Here is an 18,022-nt window from a genome sequence, read left to right as displayed (position 1 = left end):
TTAAACTTCACGGGATTTTAGCGATGATAAAAAAAACTATTTAATAAAATCTCCTTTCATAAGTCGTTAGTTTTGCAAACTGATGGGACAGCATATGATCTATTTGTAATTCTAACAGAACTAAGTATTCATTACGTGCTAACGTACTATTGTTAATGAGTTGCGTGTAACAAATTGTTTTTACTCTATGTACATATATATGTATATGTATGTGATTCGTATAGGAAATAAATATTCTTTCCTAAATAACTCATGATCGAAACTTGGTTTTTTTATGTACGAACTTGATGAAAAATTGAATAAGAATATATAAAATAATATTAAACTAAAATTTAAAAGAGAGAAGAGGGAAGAGAGAGAGAGAGAGAGAGAGAGAGCGCGCGAGAGAGCGGCATAACAAACGAACGCAACGAAACATATGTGATCTGTGATAAAAAAATTACAGGACAATGTTCAAATGATTTCTGTACAAATTCCTTGTAACACGGAAGATCATATATATATACATATATATTTTTGAATAATTCGTTTCTTTTTATTCATTATTGGCGTAACAGTCTCATTTTGAAGATGCCTGTTATCAATTGTTGCAAATCACTGGGGAAATTTTATATCATTTAAACATATCTTAAATTCACTATAAAGGTAAATCGTTTAAGCCATTACTTGCCATTTATTTTTCAATCTAAAGAAATACTACAAGCCATCTGATGACTGATCATAGTGTATCTATTCAATACCAGTTTAAAGCGTAACATGAATTAGGAAGAAATGCCCTAAATGTATTAACCCTTAAAAATGATCATCAAAGAAAATCACGTTAATATTGTCAAACTATAGCGTAGAACTTCGCTCCATTTACATTTTTTCTTTTTCCGGAAATTAATAAATCTAACATCATTAAAGATTTTGTTGTATTTAATCAGATTATCTAGTTTATGTAATTAATTAGAGTAGAAGCAGAAGAGTTATTAACAAACAATGTCGCAGTGTTATTACTAGGATATAAAACTACAATATCAAAAAAAATTTGCGTGGAACAAAATTTTAGCGATGATAGTTTTCAAGGATTAAAATACACAAGTAACATTAATCCTATACATCGATACTTGTTTTTCTTAAATATTTCGTTTTGTTCGTACAATTGGCATAAAGATAAAAATATAGTATCGATTACATTAAAAAATTTTTACTGCATTTTATTGAATGTCTGCTTGAACAGCTTTAAACGGAAATACACGGACATTAGAAAAGCTGCTAGGGTGGCAATGTTCCTGCAGGAATATTAAATTTCTGAAAGTTGCATCACTGTCAAAAATAACATTGCATTAAAGAAAGTACTTATGGATGAGTACATGTAGTTTGTAATACTTGAATGATATTTAGACTTTACGTTGATTGCTTTCGAAATCCTTTTTATACTTTTTCTACTTCTTTGTTCTTTTTTTTTTCTTTTTTTTTTTGTACGCGATAGGGACAAATTACTGAATGATTAGAAATTGCAGAAATAAATTAAAAAATACCGGTTGCAATATGCTTAAAATATAGGATGTTATTCATATGGAATGTTATAGTAAATGTAATTATTATTTATTTATTTGATTTCTTATATGAGCTAAATCATTAATTGCTTGTATAACATATTTATCAGACAGTTTAATATATCTTAATATATTTTGTCTATTATTGGATGAAATTATGATCATTATGACTGTCATGTGATATGATTTGATACTTATTATTATGTCAAAGTTTGTTGATACTGTGTCACTTGAGATTTTGTAATTATATGAACTTGTAATTTCGGTAGGTACATTCTTAATTGAAGTTAGAGCTAAATAACAATTTATTAAAAATTTCAATTTAGGTCTGACTTATCACAATGATGGATAGAACAAGTAAAAAGCAAATCATTCACAGTGAAAAGGAGGAAAATAATCAAAGCAAAAGTGTAGATCAAAGGATTTCCAGAGACTCAGATTTAGATACATTGTATACAACTCGATTAGATTCTATGAGTCAGGAAGACATTGAAAAAAAAGTTCAATGTCTGAAACATGTATTGGAGAAGGATTTGAGAGCAGCTGATTTAAAATGGTCCCTATTTGTAGCAGCTTGTAATACATATCGCTATGACACTTGTTTGAAGCCATTTCCATCAATGTATATAAAAAATGAATGCAAGGATATTGAAGCTTTGGTAAAGTTTCTAAAATATCAGTCTTATTGCTTTTACTAACTTCACATTAATAATTGTAATGAATAATAATCACTGAATATATTAATTTCAATTATAGAGGAGAGCTATAGAAGTAATTCCTCCACTGGCTGTGATATTGAAAGCATTATCAGAGCCAGACGCATATGAAAACTATGGAACAGCTATAGACTTGTTGCATTGGGTTTTAGTGCGTTTGAGAGATCCTTATATTAAAAGCATCAAAAAAGAAAGTGTAAGTTTCGTTATATGTATAATAATGTGAATTTTCTTGAAAGTTTCATTTTCATTCTGATTTTACGATTAAACTTTGTGAAAATTCGAAAAATGTTTACAACACAGTATGACTCAATATTGAGAAAAGTACCTTCAGAAATGTCGATAGTCGCGCCAAATTTAATATTCCAAGTCACAAACACAAAACAATCTACTTCAGAAGACAGGTGGAAAACAATTGCTCAAGGTCACACAACATTTTATGCTTATCACGGAAGTCGATTAGAGAATTTTCATTCCATTATACATTATGGTCTACAACAGAGTATGTGTAAGGTAAAATAACTTAGCCAAAGCATGATGTGATCTTTAACTACGCATGTTTCAATGTGATTAACTACAATTTTAGAACTCGTTGTTTGGTAAAGGAATATATCTTTCAAGTGAGTTAGGTGTAAGTTTACCATATAGTCCAGTTGGCTATGGATGGGGAGGTAGTGTATTGGGAAGTGAAATGAGCTGTATAGCTCTATGTGAACTCATCAATCATGCAGATGTAAAGACTGGAGATTCAGGTAAATATATTTGAAAAAAAGTATCATTTATCACTTTTAATACAATTATGTTTTATAGAAGATAATGCTAGAAATCTAGTCACAGATTCTATAGGTGGAAGAGTTCCAAATAAGTATTATTTGGTAACAAACAGTGAATTGGTAAGAGTACGATACCTCCTTATTTACAGTCAACAAGTTCAAGCAGCAAGGTATAAGTGTAATATTTATTATTTTTATACTTTTCTAAGCATAATCGACTTCCAATGTTTTAGATGTACTGATAATAAAGGATTGTTAGCATGGTTCAAACAACATAAATTATTAACATTCGTGCTTGGTTATGTGGTACTATTGGCTTCAGTGGGACTGACTCACAACAAACAAGTTGAAAAATATTATAAATTATTTGCTCAAAAAGTTGGACTGGAGTAAAACATACTTTTTAATACAATAAGTCATCCATCCATTAATATGTACATTAGGATAAAAATTATTTTCTTTTTTACATTCTTTTCAATGAAATTTAACATAAATTTGCATTTATTATAAGAAATATATACAATTTGTAAATAATATATATAATTTATATAAAATACTGTATTTCTATACAAAATTTAATATCTTGATAATATTATGGGGAAATTTTCCGTAACTAAATAATCATCTTCAAATATTATGATTAAATTTACTTCGAATTCTGTAACGAAATATGATTATTTTTTTTTCATCACCAAAGTTACGAACAAGTCTAAAATGGAAATCGTACAATGATCTTACCGACTTTAAAGTTACTCGTACTTAATGTGGGACATGTAAATAATCGTGGGAATATCATATATATCGGTATAGGCAAATTTGTACAAACATTTCCTTCTCCAATTTGTATATTTTGTATTTCAGTAGCTGAAACAGGCATAGTATTACAAAACGACAAATTAAACGTTAATATTTTATCACCTTACCATCTCTGGAATATCCTTCAGCACAACCACATGTCTCTACTCTCACCAATTGTAGTTCAATTGACTTTATCACAGCTTCGCAATGTTCAATTACCACCTTCCATTTAAAAATATTGTTTTTTTCATACTGGTTCATTAGAGAAAGTATATGTATCATAGTATCATTACCTCTCCAGTCAGTGGTTCAGATATTTTGCAATACAACGAATCTAATTTTCCAGAAATACGGAACCTAGGTACATTTGTTCTGTCTCTTGTGTTTTGCAAAGATTCTGGCATAATATTAAAACACACTGATTTATTGGGCTCTTTCTGTACCTTGGTAGGCACCTTGTCTTCCACTATGAACTCTAATGACTTGCTAACATCTTTTGCCAAGAAACTTCTTTTTATATCGCAGCGTATGAAATACTGGATATTTACAAAGACTCCATGATAAGTTTCGTATAGAGATTTAGTCCCTCTGGGTTTCAATGGTAATTCAAATGGTATTTCTGTCCTACCACTTGGTATTTTACCACTTGGAGCGACGTCCAAAGTATATTGGACCAATTGTATCGGCTAAAAACGCAACGATGAAATCAATTGATTAACATGGCTTCTAGTTTAACAGAACTGTAAATTTTTTAGGTTAGACCGACCTTTACGGAATTGTAAAATGCTTCGAAAATACCAAAATTTTTCGAACTAAGTTGCAGATTGACCGAGCCTTCCATACTTAGAAATATCCCATCGTGTTTAACATCTGAATTTGTTTGCAGTAATATAAAGCCAGCAACTATTTCCTGAAACATAACCTCGATATTTGTTGTCTCGTCAATATTCTTATATTAAATTACATTGGCCCTTATGTTAAATTACATACCCCTTCGTGATATATTTTGCTAGCCCGTTTTAATTTAATATCGATGTTTATTGTCATTTTGAACTCACAATCAATTAACAATCGTTTATGAATTTACACATTCACGAAATTCTCACTTCGTGTATTGTTCATAGTATTTACGGCAATAATTTTAATTAATTATACTACAATGAATATTTATATACAAAGAACAGATAAACAAGGCATGAAGTCAATGTACACAAATGTAAGTATGTGTATATGTATATATTCAGGTAGAAAATCACGTCGAAACGTCAGTTGAACCAACTACCTGTTTCAATATAATACACATATTATTTTTTATTTTTTTCTCTTATTTTTCATTCTATTCTTTTTTTTTAATGTGAGAAATAAAAACAAGTATAAAAAATGTAACGTGATGCATATCGTTTTTATGTTAGAAAAACGATAATGGTAAGCATACGTGTGTATTTCCGTTCTGGTAAATGATATTTATTTCAGATTTAATGCTAAATAATTGACAACACTTTTCGATATGTAACTCTTTTAACAAATTGGAAAGAGAAAATAACTAATTCGGGAAATGAAATTAACTTAACGGGACTGGAAGAAAAGAAGAAAGGAGGAAAAATCGTTTCTTAAAAACAAAAAAAAATACTTCTACGACAGTGGCTAACAAAATTTAATTTCTTAATTGCCGATTTTGGCAAATCTAACGAGCCAGAGAAAGCCGCCTGAAATCTATCAATCTAAGAAAAAATTGAAACGTAGTTACAAACGCGTTTGAAATACGTGGCCATTTGACCGGCCAATAGGCGGTCGTGATTTTCGCGGCATTTCTTCCTCTGTGTACTAATATCCGCAGAAGGTCAACTTCCGTTCGATCGACTAAACAAATTCAAACCGACAGAGTCGTTACTGCGAGGCAAACGTTGTTTGGGAAACAGTGGAAGCAGCCTAGTCGGAAGACGAGCATTTGGTATTGCATGTAATTATTTTCTGACTCGATTAGCAATGGCTTTAAGAAATAGGACGGCGCTCACGGTAAGCTGAAAATAATACATTTTTATTAATAGTATTATTCGTCAATTGGTCATTAAACAGAGGGTAGGCGAATCGAGCAGAGTCCGTTCCTGATATCTTTAAATGCCCTTCGTTCATTTTAAAGCCCATCGAAGTAACAATCATCGCGATTTACTCAAAATGCCACGTGCGTTTTACCATTTACAGCACGAATTTCGATATAACGTGTCTCGATTGCTTGGCAACAAAGAATTTTAATTTCCGATTTTTCGTGTTAACGTACATTTTGGTCTTTAAAGCCTCATTTTTCTGTCGCCTATTTTCCTGATCATTTCGCAGAGATCTCCGAGTTTTTGATTTATCAAGTATTAGAAGTATTATTGTGAAAGTATCGAATTACTTCGCAAGTTACGTTACTTTCAACGGAAATGCGTTCACAAATATTTTCGGCGCAATTTCATTTTACTGCTCAAAGCACACCATTGCTGTTTTGATTTTCTGTATTTCAGACGAATTTCGTTATATCTTTTTAATTCTGTCTAATAGTATAATGTTGTATTTCTATACTGTAATATATTAAATGCTAATTATTTAAAAGATCACGCATATTCAGTTATTATTTTACTAGAAAGGATTGGTTAATTGATTAATTAATTCAGTACTTGATTCATACCTGTTACACATCTTTTGTATTTTTTTTATTGTTTGTACTTACTTCATACTTACTATATATTGTAACGTTATGACAAAATAGTTGATAGAACTTGTTGAATAAAAATGTTGTTAATATCTTCCTTGGTAAGTGAAATTAGAAAAATAAATATAGGCTAAAATAAATTTTCAGAATATTGTAAATCAAGAGAATGTGAAGAATGTTAAGTCTTCAGTGACCACGGTAGCTGGAAAAACAAGGAGAGCAGCTTTGGGTGAAATAGGAAATAAAGTGAATACATTAAGAGGTATAGAGCCTGTTGATAGAACCAGCTTGCTGACAAAGGATAAGAAGAAGATCACAGTTCAGAAACAAGCAATCAAACCACCAGAGAAATTGAATGAGAAACCACCTGTGCAAATAGTTAAACCTGTGGTAAAGGTTACAACTTCTCAAGAGAATAATGAGGTGTCATTGCCTTCCAAAAAGGAGATCCAATCGTTCTCCTCGAATTTACTAGAGATTGAGGATATTGATGAAGAGGATAAGGAAAATCCCAGTCTAGTTTCTATTTACAGTAACAACATTTATGAATACTTGAGAACTTTGGAAGGTATGTACCCCATCTCGAAAGGATATCTGAGTGGACAAGAAGTTACACCAAAAATGAGGAGCGTACTTATAGATTGGTTAGTGGATGTACACCAACAATTTCATTTAATGCAGGAGACATTATACCTGACCGTTGCCACCATTGATAGATTTCTACAGGTTTGTTGCTATATATAAGGATTACCTATTTGTATTTGTATTATCAATGGTGTTTCTCAAAAGTAAATTTTTCACTTTTTTCAACAGGCTTTCCGCTCAATAGACAGGAAAAGATTGCAATTAGTTGGTGTGACTGCTATGTTTATTGCTAGCAAGTACGAAGAGATGTATTCTCCAGATATAAATGATTTTGTATATATCACAGATAATGCTTACTCGAAGGTAGAGATATTACAAATGGAAATGCTTATTGTGAAAACTTTAGATTACTCTTTTGGTAGACCGTTACCTTTACATTTCCTAAGGAGATATAGCAAAGCTGGAAAGGTATGACTCGTAAATTTACACCGCCGATTAATTTTCACATTGTTATATTTTCAACTTGATAAATGATTTTTAGGCTCTTCCAATACATCATACAATGGCTAAATATTTCCTTGAACAAAGCTTAGTCCATTATGAAATGTGTCACTATCCCCCGAGTCTTATTGCAGCTGCAGCAATATATTTAGCTTTCTTGTAAGTTGCTTGTTGAAATGTTATCTTGAAGGATTGAAGTCACTTTCTTTTTATTGATATAGAATAACCGATCAAACCGAGTAAATTTGATAACTTACACGTACAATTGTTTGCAGAATTTATAGTAATGATGACGAGGACGAGCAAAAGGTTGTCTGGACAAATACCTTGGCACATTACAGTACCTATTCCAAGGACGACGTATTCCCTGTGGTAAGGGAAACAGCAAGTATTATAATTAATGTGGATAAGATTAAGTATCAAGCTGTAAGGAAGAAGTACGCTCATGTGAAGTATATGAAGATTAGTACTCGTCCCGAACTTAAATCGGCATTGTTGAATACTATAGCTACTGCAGATAAGGAGGCAGTATAATATTCATTCTAAAAGGCAAGTACTGAGATGTCCGATTGTTCAATATTTCGTTGGACAAGAATTGCAGTACATATAGGATGATGATACATTTTTAGAGGAAGACCAGACGAATAAAGTAGCACGAGACTATCATCATTTGTTGTCTTTTTTTTTTGCATTACGATGTTTCCATTTTAAAAAAAAAGTGGTATAATTAAGCATTTATACTGTTGGTTAAAGTAATAAATAATGACTTCCATTCCGAAATCTATCAAATAATTTGAAAATAACTAAAGATAAAATGTACCTTTAATACGTATAAAAGTATTGCTACGAACAAAATTCAGTAAGGTAACAAGTGATTCCTTATCTATAAAAAAATCACACGGAAAAAAAATACTTCAGACGGAATTTCTGTTCATCGATTAAATTGAAAGTTCGCGGACGATAGTCTCGTTTTAATTAAAAATAGCTTCAAATATATAGGTTCTATTAAAAATGGGACGTTTTAATACTGAATATTATGGAGTTGTCGCACGAAAGAAAAATTAACTTTAATAAGTATTTCCATTCGATATAATTTAATTTTTTAGTACCGAGCAGAGTGGTTTGCGTTTTATTGAATAACATTTAATCTATCGAAACCAGATATTCAGCATGGAAATTACTTATTAAAGATTTTTTTTTATCTTTGCATGTAATTACAGAATTTAGAGTAATTATAGGGAAAGTGTTTTAGTAAAGGAAAGAAAAAGAAAGTAGCATGAGAGTATAGTCAATTATGTATATATATATTTGGATTACTATAAGAAAACTGTCGAACAACGTTTGCCAAAGGATCTCTGTTTAAATTCAGTAAACTTTCGGCAAAATGAGATAAAGTGCGAAATAGGGAGGAATTGATTTGGAATTCAAGTTATTTGAAAAATAATGCTATAAAATTTAATTAAATTTTAATTAAAGACATAACAATGCAAAAGTTATTTTAGATTATATGTAATACAAGTATATTTAAATTATTTAATACAAAATATCATTGACATATTTTATAGATTATAGATTAATCAAAATTATAAAGTAAAGGCAAAATAATTTTTAAATGTTTTTTGAGATATTCACTAAACATTTTGCCGAATTTTTATCCGATTTAAAACAAGATTTTTAGGTATTTAAATTATAGATCATATCTTTTATACTGGAATATTGAAGAAATTTTAACTTTTATTCGTGATTATAAAAACATTTTTATTTTGATATTAGTTCTATAAATAGTTTTAAATGTTAATATATGGAAATATCCGAGTGTTACAGACGATATTAATAATCTATACTTTGATATCGATATTTTCACAAATATTATATCGATGAACGTATTTGTTCATATCTGGCGTTTCGCCAGACAGCATTTCGAACGTAAATATTGTATAAAATTTATGTATAAAAAAAAATTTCAATAGAAAATAAACTGTAACAATGTTTTTTTTAAGTTATCATATCATTTGTATAAATTTAAATATTACATTACAGTATGTATATTTAAATTTGTATCGAAACGTTTACTTTATAAGTCGAGGAATTATCATAAGGCTGCGAGTTTTCCTCGCAAAACTTTGTTATAAATTATAATAATTATTGTAACATATTTTATTTCATATATATATACTTATAGAAAAATTATCGATGGATAACTTAGAAATTTATTAAATAAATGAAAAATAAAGAGAAATAAATAGTATTTTTTTGAAAGCAGGAAGAATATAATTGTAAGATATAATCCAAAATTATATTTTACGAAAGTATTTATTGCAATTAATTATTAAAATATGTTCATTTTCCAAGGTGAAGAATTAACTACCGGTGGACGTACAATATAAGGTTCTGGAAATTTGAATAACAATTAAGATAAAAGTCTCCTCCAATATTTTAAAACGACTTACCAACTAATTTGTAGCAGACAGAAAACCCCTGTGAACCCATCGACGTCGTAACTTCTACATTTTCCTAAAATTTTTACGATTACGAAAATTACTATTAATTATATGGCTATTAATTATATGTAATGTGTACCATTTCTGTTAAACTTGAAGGTGCAGATTTATCCCAGATTTCAGATTTGCTCTTTTCTATTGTTAAAAGCAGCTCTTCCATACAATTTTGTATACTTTTGGCATATTCATCGTCATCGAAATGTACAAGCATTTGTATCAATATATGCATATCATCTGAAATATTATCATATAAACTTTATACTATAATTAATGGTAAATTGATTGTTATACATAAATGTACAAACTGTACACACTCTGTTCTTTGTATGTATTGCTGATAATTTGATACAAAGCTTGTATCAATGCTAGATCTTCGAACACACTGCCCTCTTTTAAGCTTAAAAGCTTTCTTTCCTGTTTTCGTCGATTTTTGCTTGATCTATAACTTTTTCTAAAAGCAACATATACATAAATATGTGTAATTTTCAACATAAATTTATGAAACAAATTTTATTGAAGTGATTTTTAAATATATTTTACCCAGACATAGTAGACGATTTTGACATTTGACTCGAAGTTGAACCAACAACACTACTCGTATCGCTAAGAATATCTGAAATGCCTTTATCGTAAATCGACTCGTTGTCACAAAGGATTTCACTGTACGATTTTGTGTTCCTTTGAGAAATATTATGCCTGACTGTTGCAAGACGCGATTTATGTTGTTCAAAATCCTGTTTATTTTTTCGTATTTGAGATAGCGCGTGATCCGCGTATTCATATACGCCTGGTTTTATATGAGATTCTAAAATATAACAAATTTAATTAATAATGTTGTCAATAGATTAGAAACGTTGTTTAATATACATATACACTATTTTTGAAAGAATAAATCCTACCTATAAATTCTAAATTGTTGGTATCATGTGCGATTCTTAGAGCATCTTTCCATTGTTTGCCATTGCATAAAGAGATTATAGCTTCCGTTGTATCTCTTAAATAGTTCATTAAAATATACGCAGCTTCATCGTACTTTTTATCAGTTTCCAGACGTTTTACAAGATCGTGGTAAATCACATTTTTTTCTGCTTCACTAAAATATAGTGCAGTATTTTATAAATTTATAAGTCTATGACAAATTTTTGTTTATATTACATCATATTATATTATAGTAATATTAACCTTAGCTTCATCTGAGTAGATAGGATAATAACGTCTCGCCAGCTAGTAGCTAATCTATAAGCATTTAAAGCTTCTTTTAAATCGCCACTTCTGCGGAACATAATTCCGGCCTCGTAATAGCATTGCTTTTTCAACAAAAATTCACCATAAATTCTCGCCACCTCCTTGTACTCTTTGCTCTCCTTTTCAAATAATTTTAAAGCTTTCGTATACAGATTATGATTACTTATCAAACTTACAGCCTCGTTAAATCTATTCGGTTCTTTTGCAATGTGTTCAAGAGCGGATTCGTAACGTTTCAAATATAAATCTATAGAATATTTCATATAATTCTCATCAAGATTTCTGAAGTCATTTAGAAATGGAATATACTCCTTGGGATCTTTTTGTGATTTAGAGGCAATGAACATAGTCAGATCAAAGTCGTACATTCCTAAAGCTATATCAAATAAGACATTCACATCCACTATGTATAATAAATATTTTAACGCTTCGTCAGAGATACGCTCTTTGTTTTCCGTACATTTATCCTCTAGCTTTTGAATTTCCTTAATTTTTGTAAGCGCAGCTTCCATCCCTTGCTTTCTTTTGTCTTTCACTAAGCTGATTAATATTGGCTGGATTAAATGATTGGCGCTATTTCTTTCTTCCATTATATTCCGCAATAAACCGCAAATCGACTCGATTTTGTTCAGCTGGAGATTGTTTGATTCTAATCGATGTCTTCGGTAATAATTTGCATATATTGTCGTGGTAACATCCTCATCTGTTAACTCGGACAGAAATAAGCTCAACCAACTTACTTTGGAAATCTGGTTTACGAATTTGCTTGCATTCTCGATGAATTTCTCTGGATTATGATCGTAAATCAAATTCAAGTTTATCCGTTGTCTTCGCATTAGATCGAAGGCATATAAATAATCGCAATTGTCTAAGTGATATCCGATGATATGTAAAGACAATGTCCTTGGTTGAATGCATTCCAGATTTCCACGAGGCATTTGCAAAACGGTCTTAGAATCTTTTGGAATAGCTGCAATCAATTGAGATCCCCTCTCCAATCTTCTAATATTCGTATCTGAAAATTCTCATATTTTAATTGTACATATTAAAAGTGACTCGACCAATTATAAATTGATGATTGGTATACCTAAGAATGATTTATCATTAAGTTCATTCTCCCATGGCTTCACAGTCAAATCTTGCTTCATTAATTCTTCAAAATCACTCTCGTTCAAATGAACGCATACTAAAGTATTTTGTGCAGTTGTGAGAAGCAAAAATTCTGAATGAACGAAGAAGCTTGTGATGTTATTGGCAATTTGCTTTCCATTAACTGCGAAACAATTTCTATGATATAATGACAGTATCACGTGTTTCCCACTAACTTTCACAACTTCCACTTTATAGGTATATTTTTGCAACTCTATACTGATCGGAACTAGTTCTGTTTCTCTTGTATATTTTACAATAGAATTGTCCACAATTATATAGGCTTCGTCTGAATCAGGAGAAGGAACTATATGTTGAATTAAACCATCCATAATGTGCATTTGGCTATAAATATTAAATTAATTATTAATTCTTGAAACTAAAGCTAGTTTACTATACATTAAAATTAGATAAACATCTTTTATACAAGTCATACATACCTCAGTAGCACTTGTCCCTGAGTTTGGTCTATCGCATTTAACGTCAAAACGCATAAGAAACTCTGTTCGTTCATTGATAATGAACACAAAACATTATTCTCGTTAAGCCATAAAAAGTGATGCATATCGTAGAAGGAACTTTCACATTCCAGTGTAATATCCCACTTAATATCATATGTTCCGATATGTTCATACTCTAAGAGGCATGAATCCTAACATTTCAAACGTGTTATTAATCATTCTTCAATGTTAATGACATTCTGTATAATTTATAATTTATTTATATTTACCACTAAATGTCTGTAAAATATTAATTTTTTACTGGCAGTAACACAAAAGAATGTGTTACTATCCATCCAAGTAGCTTTATCTTTTATATCTGGTGCAAAAGCAATAACGTTTATGGATTCAGAAGTTTCTAAAATTTGATGTGCCATTGGTGGTGGTACAACTCCTGCTCTAAGTCCGGTCATTAGCGATTTATTTCCATCAATAACTCCAACAACAGACTTATCACGCACAGTTATGCCTCTACTGTGATCAACGGACCAATTATAGTCGCAAGTGATAAGTTCTTTACATGTCAGAATGATCAACTTCTTGGAACAAGACGTTGTACTCCACGTTGCATGTACAAGCGAATTATCCGTGGGAAATTTAATAGATTGTTTCAAATACCAATGATAATTATTTTCTGTCCATAGTTGTAGAACTGAAGAACAATCTGCCTGAATCTGACACCAAATGGTCAAAATTTCTGAATCTGGAGACCAAAATAAATCTTTCACCTATGAAACATTTTGAAATATTAATTAATTAATTAAGTTTACATTTACCGCAAATAACAAGAACTGAAAATTTTCACGCGTACTCTGGTTTCTTTTGGTTTAAACGGAAGTGAGAATTCCTTATGCTTTAAACCATTCTTCTCAAAGAACGCAACGAGGTGTTTGTTTTGCGAAATTTGTGTCGTTGCAATTAAACTCCCAGATGGTTTCCACGACAATGACTCTTCTAAACTATTAGCAGCCTCGTTTGTGTATAGTAAAATACCTTCTCTGTTGAATATCTTAAACTGTCTAACTTTGTTCCTACAATGTAAGAAACCAACAGCAAACAATGAACCATCCTCGCGCCAAGTTATTCTGTAAGAACCATCGTCTATGTTATTTTCATTGATTTCTGTTGGTTTAGCTATTGCTGCTTTCTTTCCTTCAGAGCCATGAAACTGAGTCTCCTTCTTGCCCCAGCCAACAGTTACAAATTGCTTTTGACCAAAATGTTGTGTGTGCAAATCCACTTCTGAGATTATTTGAAACGTAGATACCATTGTAATCACAATGCCATGGACTGTGATCAATACAATCATTTCGTGATCAGGGCTTAGTTTCATGCATTGCAAGTCTGTGTTCAAGTCAGTCATCAACTCGTATTTGAACTCAGGTTCTACGCTCAATCTCAGAATACTACCTGATTTACAGGCACCATACAACTCCTGTGTCATGCTACAATATTCCAAGCTGATGAATTCTAAACTTTCATCAATGTCAAAGAAACTTGTATTCTCTACACGATTCGATGGGACTTTACACAATTTATTATTTGAAAGTATATAGAAATCATCATTGCTTGAATCAATGGCATACAATGTGTTTAAGTCACTCAAGTTTGTAGTTTGATTTTCCAGAACGTTCAAAACACGGCTAGCGCGTTGTCTCACTATCAAATTCTTCATTGTTTACGTACAATGTCTAGCGTGTGTAAAATAATCATGAAATTTCTGTTTGCAATAAACACGTTTGCAGGTGTATGTAACGTGCAAACTAACCTAGTTGGAAGTAAAGTGTGAGATGTGTATCATACAATAATACAATAATAAAAACTGTTCTATACTTTATTTACCTTATAGACCGGATAAATTAAACGAGATTTCAAATAAAAGCTGTATTAGGCAAAAAGAATGAAATCCTACGAGTTATATATTACAAACCAACGAGAAAATAAAGTTATACATGAGATGTGCTCGCCTAACCTAAAATATATCAACAAAACGTTGTAACAAATGTATATTACTGATATAAAGAAAACATGATTTCTCGAATTAACGTAATGTAATTTGTATTTTTCTTTCAAATACATATACATATGTAAATATAAATATTATGGATATCACTGATGAAGATGAAGATGTTGTCATAAAAGTATTCAAGTTTTTATTATATTTGCTTGATAAACGATAATTCATCAATGTTTAATATTTTATGATATCTTTCGCTTTTCAGGACTCATTTTTATATGAACATTTACATAAATTAGGTTACATTGATTTTGAGTGTGTAACGATAGAAAAATCAACGCCTAAAAATGAGCAGAAATTTTCTAAATTATTTGTAAGTTCTTTTTCTTTCAAGCAAATCAACGAAAATCATGTAGTATACACATTCCATAAACCTTTGTATATTTTCAGGATTGCATATTTAATGTAAGAAATGTTTTTAAAAAATTATATTCTATATATTTGGAGATAATTCAGGTATCAAATATTATATTCGTTACATCCATATTAAATACTATAAAATATTTATAACAAAGTTTTGTTCATGTTAGGATGACAGCATATCCAACAAACAGACTGAAGCTATTTTAAGTGCAAAAATTCTTTTAAATGATCATGGTTGTGCAATATACAGTTTCCTTGACAAATATGAATGTAAACCGTGGAGGTAAATTTCTGAATTTCTCAAAATATAGTTAAATTGGATAAAATAGTAACTATATTCATTCTTTTTTGCAGGACTATGATATTAAAATTTATCATATTTGGCACAGTTTTATCATTTTCAATTTATACGTTTCATAATACCCAATATAGAAATTTTGCTAATTTGTCTGCATTAGCTATATTATATTGTATTAGTTACATGGAATTCTTGAGAATAAAGGTACATGGGAATTTAAAATCTCTTGTGTCTTTGCAGAATGATTTTTTTGATCTTTGTAAAAAAGGAATGAAAATTTTGAAGTATGGGTATAAAATAAAATTACACAAAGGGAAAAGTTTCCAACAATTTTCGTAAGCTTTTAAATTTTATCAGGTTATTATATAACGTTATGTTACCACTGTTATATAATTTATCAAATTCAACAGTGAACTTACAGCAGGTAGATTGAAATACTTACAACCTATAATGGAAAGTTTAGTTAAATATTTAGGGGACATTGCTTGCGCCTATTACCATGCTTCCTTAACTCTTATAAGACTGTTGCCGATAGATACTTATAATGAGGATTTACTAACAAGATTTGAGAGTAGATCATTTGAAGTACACGGTGAAATAAATTATCAAAAATTGAAGGTTGAAACGAAATGTCTTCTAGTACTTATTCTACGATTAACAGTTGTATATCTCTGTTGAATTATATATTATACTATTTTTTCTAATAGACCCTGTATCATACTTATATTCTCACCCAGTCTGAGATGTTGCACCTATTAGCTATAGCATACGACAATCGTATTTGGAGGCAATCATACAAAAAAATTCCCGAATTAAAATTGGCCAGTATAATGGAATTTTTAATCAGATATTTAAGCACGTATAAAAATAAATTGTCAAAGCATATCGATGCTTATTACAGTTTCAAATTGGAACCCATGTATAAATACAGGTAAAGATGCCTACTCAATGTGTTCTTGTAAATGTTAAAAAATCACAGGTTGTTTATATGTTTCTATTATTCCAGAGGCCCAGATTCATCACAATGGCAAGACTTGTATATGCACGTTTATTTAGCTTCTAATAAGTTACAATTGGCTTACAGTCACATGTTGTCGATACTCCAAGATATTGATAACGATGTAATTGAAAATCTAGCAGACAAAGATTGTACGGAGAACACAATGCAAAAGTTAAGTGCAGCTCAAAAGTGCGTTGAAACCGCGAAAGACTTTATCGAGTTTAGTAGCTTGTTTCTTATAAAATCGCGAATTAATCACTCTGCGATCGATCGTTTGGAAATGAATATTCCAACGTCAGACGCAGATTCGAATATCCGTGTTGTAACTGATTCAGAACCAGAAATTATGGATGAAGTATTTGAAGAGTACATCAAAGAAGAATACTTGAAACCTTTGAGCGAGGAAGCCGATGAAATATCATTATACTATCAGAAACGGGATAAAACGTTGTTTAAAAATTTCATGGCTGAATTAAAGGACGCTTTAATCGATAAGAAAAAGTCCATGTCTGAAAGAGAGTCAAGGGCACTGGAGCGAATGTACAAAGCTATAACAACGAAAAGTATCTCAAATGACAAGTCTCAGCGAATTCCTATACCTCCACCGATGCCTTTTTTTGACGCTTTTTCCTCGATAGAGAGCAATAATAAAGTTTCTAACGATGCGACAAAACTGCAATCAAGTAAATTGTCTGAAAGATCTGATGTCAGGTTGATTGATAAAAGTATGGAAGATTTAGAGAAGAATACGAATAACGCATTGACAGAAGAAGAGTCACCGACCAGTAATATCATACGTTTGCCAAGAGGAGCTGAATTTTCATCTTTTTTACCACCGTCATTTTTAAAATCGGGAGAAGAAACTTTTATAGGAAGCGGTGAAAATTCTGAGGATGATGAAGAAATTAAAGCAGATAATGAATGAGAAATGATGTAAAATGTATTATTTTGCGTTGGAAATCGAATATTTGCATAATGATGAAAAAAAGAATATATTTCGTGAAAATATATAGTGTCAAGTGTATTTATTTACAGAGATTCGAAATAAATTACATGTGTTACAATTTTCATGAAAATAAAACTGGTTTTATATAAATTCTCTATAATACCAATAGTAATGACAATAATGATCGATATTAACACACGCTATTACAATACTAATGTCAACGTAGAATTTCAACTTTAAAAATTTATTTATGTTATATAATTGTACAAAATATTTTAACATATTGATGAAAACATGAATAAATTATTATATAAATATCTAAATTATACAGCAATTGTTTTATTATAAAATATATTTAAAACTAATAGTAAACGTTACTTGATAATAGAAATACTGA

The 18,022-nt window shown here is 30.4% G+C and overlaps 5 protein-coding genes across 8 annotated transcripts; 3 read left to right on the top strand and 2 right to left on the bottom strand.

Annotated features, from left to right (window-relative positions):
* The first annotated feature begins 420 nt into the window (after window positions 1-420).
* On the top strand, window positions 421-3,496 carry LOC122529825 (protein mono-ADP-ribosyltransferase PARP16). 3 transcript variants are annotated; one of them, XM_043656288.1, is made up of 7 exons: window positions 421-645; window positions 1,868-2,200; window positions 2,298-2,453; window positions 2,561-2,770; window positions 2,844-3,009; window positions 3,068-3,200; window positions 3,264-3,496. In XM_043656288.1, exons 2-7 carry the CDS (start codon window positions 1,883-1,885, stop codon window positions 3,421-3,423), a joined length of 1,143 nt encoding a protein of 380 aa, XP_043512223.1. In that variant the 5' UTR covers window positions 421-645; window positions 1,868-1,882; the 3' UTR covers window positions 3,424-3,496. The 3 variants fall into 3 exon arrangements, with proteins under 3 accessions (XP_043512223.1, XP_043512222.1, XP_043512221.1); XM_043656287.1 differs by lacking the exon at window positions 421-645 and adding an exon at window positions 1,304-1,579; XM_043656286.1 differs by lacking the exon at window positions 421-645 and adding an exon at window positions 1,619-1,806.
* A 17-nt stretch (window positions 3,497-3,513) lies between these two features.
* On the bottom strand, window positions 3,514-5,100 carry LOC122529833 (vacuolar protein sorting-associated protein 26C). The gene is made up of 6 exons (XM_043656303.1): window positions 4,819-5,100; window positions 4,595-4,738; window positions 4,122-4,514; window positions 3,954-4,050; window positions 3,769-3,894; window positions 3,514-3,688 (listed from the first exon to the last, which is right to left on the bottom strand). The coding sequence occupies exons 1-6, from the start codon at window positions 4,873-4,875 to the stop codon at window positions 3,606-3,608; spliced, it is 900 nt and encodes a 299-aa protein (XP_043512238.1). The 5' UTR covers window positions 4,876-5,100; the 3' UTR covers window positions 3,514-3,605.
* A 397-nt stretch (window positions 5,101-5,497) lies between these two features.
* On the top strand, window positions 5,498-8,313 carry LOC122529822 (G2/mitotic-specific cyclin-B). The gene is made up of 5 exons (XM_043656281.1): window positions 5,498-5,844; window positions 6,668-7,246; window positions 7,334-7,573; window positions 7,647-7,765; window positions 7,882-8,313. Exons 1-5 carry the CDS (start codon window positions 5,815-5,817, stop codon window positions 8,138-8,140), a joined length of 1,227 nt encoding a protein of 408 aa, XP_043512216.1. The 5' UTR covers window positions 5,498-5,814; the 3' UTR covers window positions 8,141-8,313.
* A 1,007-nt stretch (window positions 8,314-9,320) lies between these two features.
* LOC122529812 (putative elongator complex protein 1) lies at window positions 9,321-14,676 on the bottom strand. Its single transcript, XM_043656262.1, has 11 exons — window positions 13,813-14,676; window positions 13,232-13,729; window positions 12,942-13,153; window positions 12,440-12,846; window positions 11,290-12,367; window positions 11,007-11,200; window positions 10,648-10,912; window positions 10,422-10,558; window positions 10,187-10,341; window positions 10,057-10,120; window positions 9,321-9,997 (listed from the first exon to the last, which is right to left on the bottom strand). Exons 1-11 carry the CDS (start codon window positions 14,674-14,676, stop codon window positions 9,936-9,938), a joined length of 3,936 nt encoding a protein of 1,311 aa, XP_043512197.1. The 3' UTR covers window positions 9,321-9,935.
* Window positions 14,677-15,003: 327 nt separating this feature from the next.
* LOC122529817 lies at window positions 15,004-17,959 on the top strand. 2 transcript variants are annotated; one of them, XM_043656272.1, is made up of 8 exons: window positions 15,004-15,142; window positions 15,224-15,331; window positions 15,409-15,474; window positions 15,549-15,664; window positions 15,736-16,014; window positions 16,090-16,297; window positions 16,387-16,610; window positions 16,686-17,959. In XM_043656272.1, the coding sequence occupies exons 1-8, from the start codon at window positions 15,104-15,106 to the stop codon at window positions 17,602-17,604; spliced, it is 1,959 nt and encodes a 652-aa protein (XP_043512207.1). In that variant the 5' UTR covers window positions 15,004-15,103; the 3' UTR covers window positions 17,605-17,959. The 2 variants fall into 2 exon arrangements, with proteins under 2 accessions (XP_043512207.1, XP_043512206.1); XM_043656271.1 differs by having other exon boundaries at window positions 16,090-16,318.
* The last annotated feature ends 63 nt before the right edge of the window (window positions 17,960-18,022 follow it).

The sequence above is a fragment of the Frieseomelitta varia genome, unplaced genomic scaffold, assembly GCF_011392965.1.
Source record: "Frieseomelitta varia isolate USP_RPSP 00005682 unplaced genomic scaffold, Fvar_1.2 scaffold_310, whole genome shotgun sequence".
Taxonomy (NCBI): domain Eukaryota; kingdom Metazoa; phylum Arthropoda; class Insecta; order Hymenoptera; family Apidae; genus Frieseomelitta; species Frieseomelitta varia.
The sequence above is the reverse complement of the archived record's forward strand: the minus strand, read 5'-3'. Positions and strand labels throughout refer to the sequence as shown.

Excerpts from the sequence above, each read along its gene's own strand:
- LOC122529825 (XM_043656288.1), top strand. The coding sequence starts at position 1,883 with ATGATGGATAGAACAAGTAAAAAGCAAATCATTCACAGTGAAAAGGAG. Across the intron at positions 3,010-3,067 it reads TGTAAAGACTGGAGATTCAG|AAGATAATGCTAGAAATCTA; the intron begins GTAAATATATTT and ends TATGTTTTATAG. Across the intron at positions 3,201-3,263 it reads CAACAAGTTCAAGCAGCAAG|ATGTACTGATAATAAAGGAT; the intron begins GTATAAGTGTAA and ends CCAATGTTTTAG.
- LOC122529833 (XM_043656303.1), bottom strand. The coding sequence starts at position 4,875 with ATGACAATAAACATCGATATTAAATTAAAACGGGCTAGCAAAATATAT. Across the intron at positions 4,051-4,121 it reads CTGAACCACTGACTGGAGAG|GTGGTAATTGAACATTGCGA; the intron begins GTAATGATACTA and ends TTTAAATGGAAG. Across the intron at positions 3,689-3,768 it reads TACGAGTAACTTTAAAGTCG|AATTCGAAGTAAATTTAATC; the intron begins GTAAGATCATTG and ends ATTTCGTTACAG.
- LOC122529822 (XM_043656281.1), top strand. The coding sequence starts at position 5,815 with ATGGCTTTAAGAAATAGGACGGCGCTCACG. Across the intron at positions 5,845-6,667 it reads GAAATAGGACGGCGCTCACG|AATATTGTAAATCAAGAGAA; the intron begins GTAAGCTGAAAA and ends ATAAATTTTCAG. Across the intron at positions 7,247-7,333 it reads CCATTGATAGATTTCTACAG|GCTTTCCGCTCAATAGACAG; the intron begins GTTTGTTGCTAT and ends TTTTTTCAACAG.
- LOC122529812 (XM_043656262.1), bottom strand. The coding sequence starts at position 14,676 with ATGAAGAATTTGATAGTGAGACAACGCGCTAGCCGTGTTTTGAACGTT. Across the intron at positions 13,730-13,812 it reads TTAAACCAAAAGAAACCAGA|GTGAAAGATTTATTTTGGTC; the intron begins GTACGCGTGAAA and ends AATGTTTCATAG. Across the intron at positions 9,998-10,056 it reads TGTCTGCTACAAATTAGTTG|AACCTTATATTGTACGTCCA; the intron begins GTAAGTCGTTTT and ends TCAAATTTCCAG.
- LOC122529817 (XM_043656271.1), top strand. The coding sequence starts at position 15,104 with ATGGATATCACTGATGAAGATGAAGATGTTGTCATAAAA. Across the intron at positions 15,475-15,548 it reads TATATTTGGAGATAATTCAG|GATGACAGCATATCCAACAA; the intron begins GTATCAAATATT and ends TGTTCATGTTAG. Across the intron at positions 16,611-16,685 it reads GAACCCATGTATAAATACAG|AGGCCCAGATTCATCACAAT; the intron begins GTAAAGATGCCT and ends CTATTATTCCAG.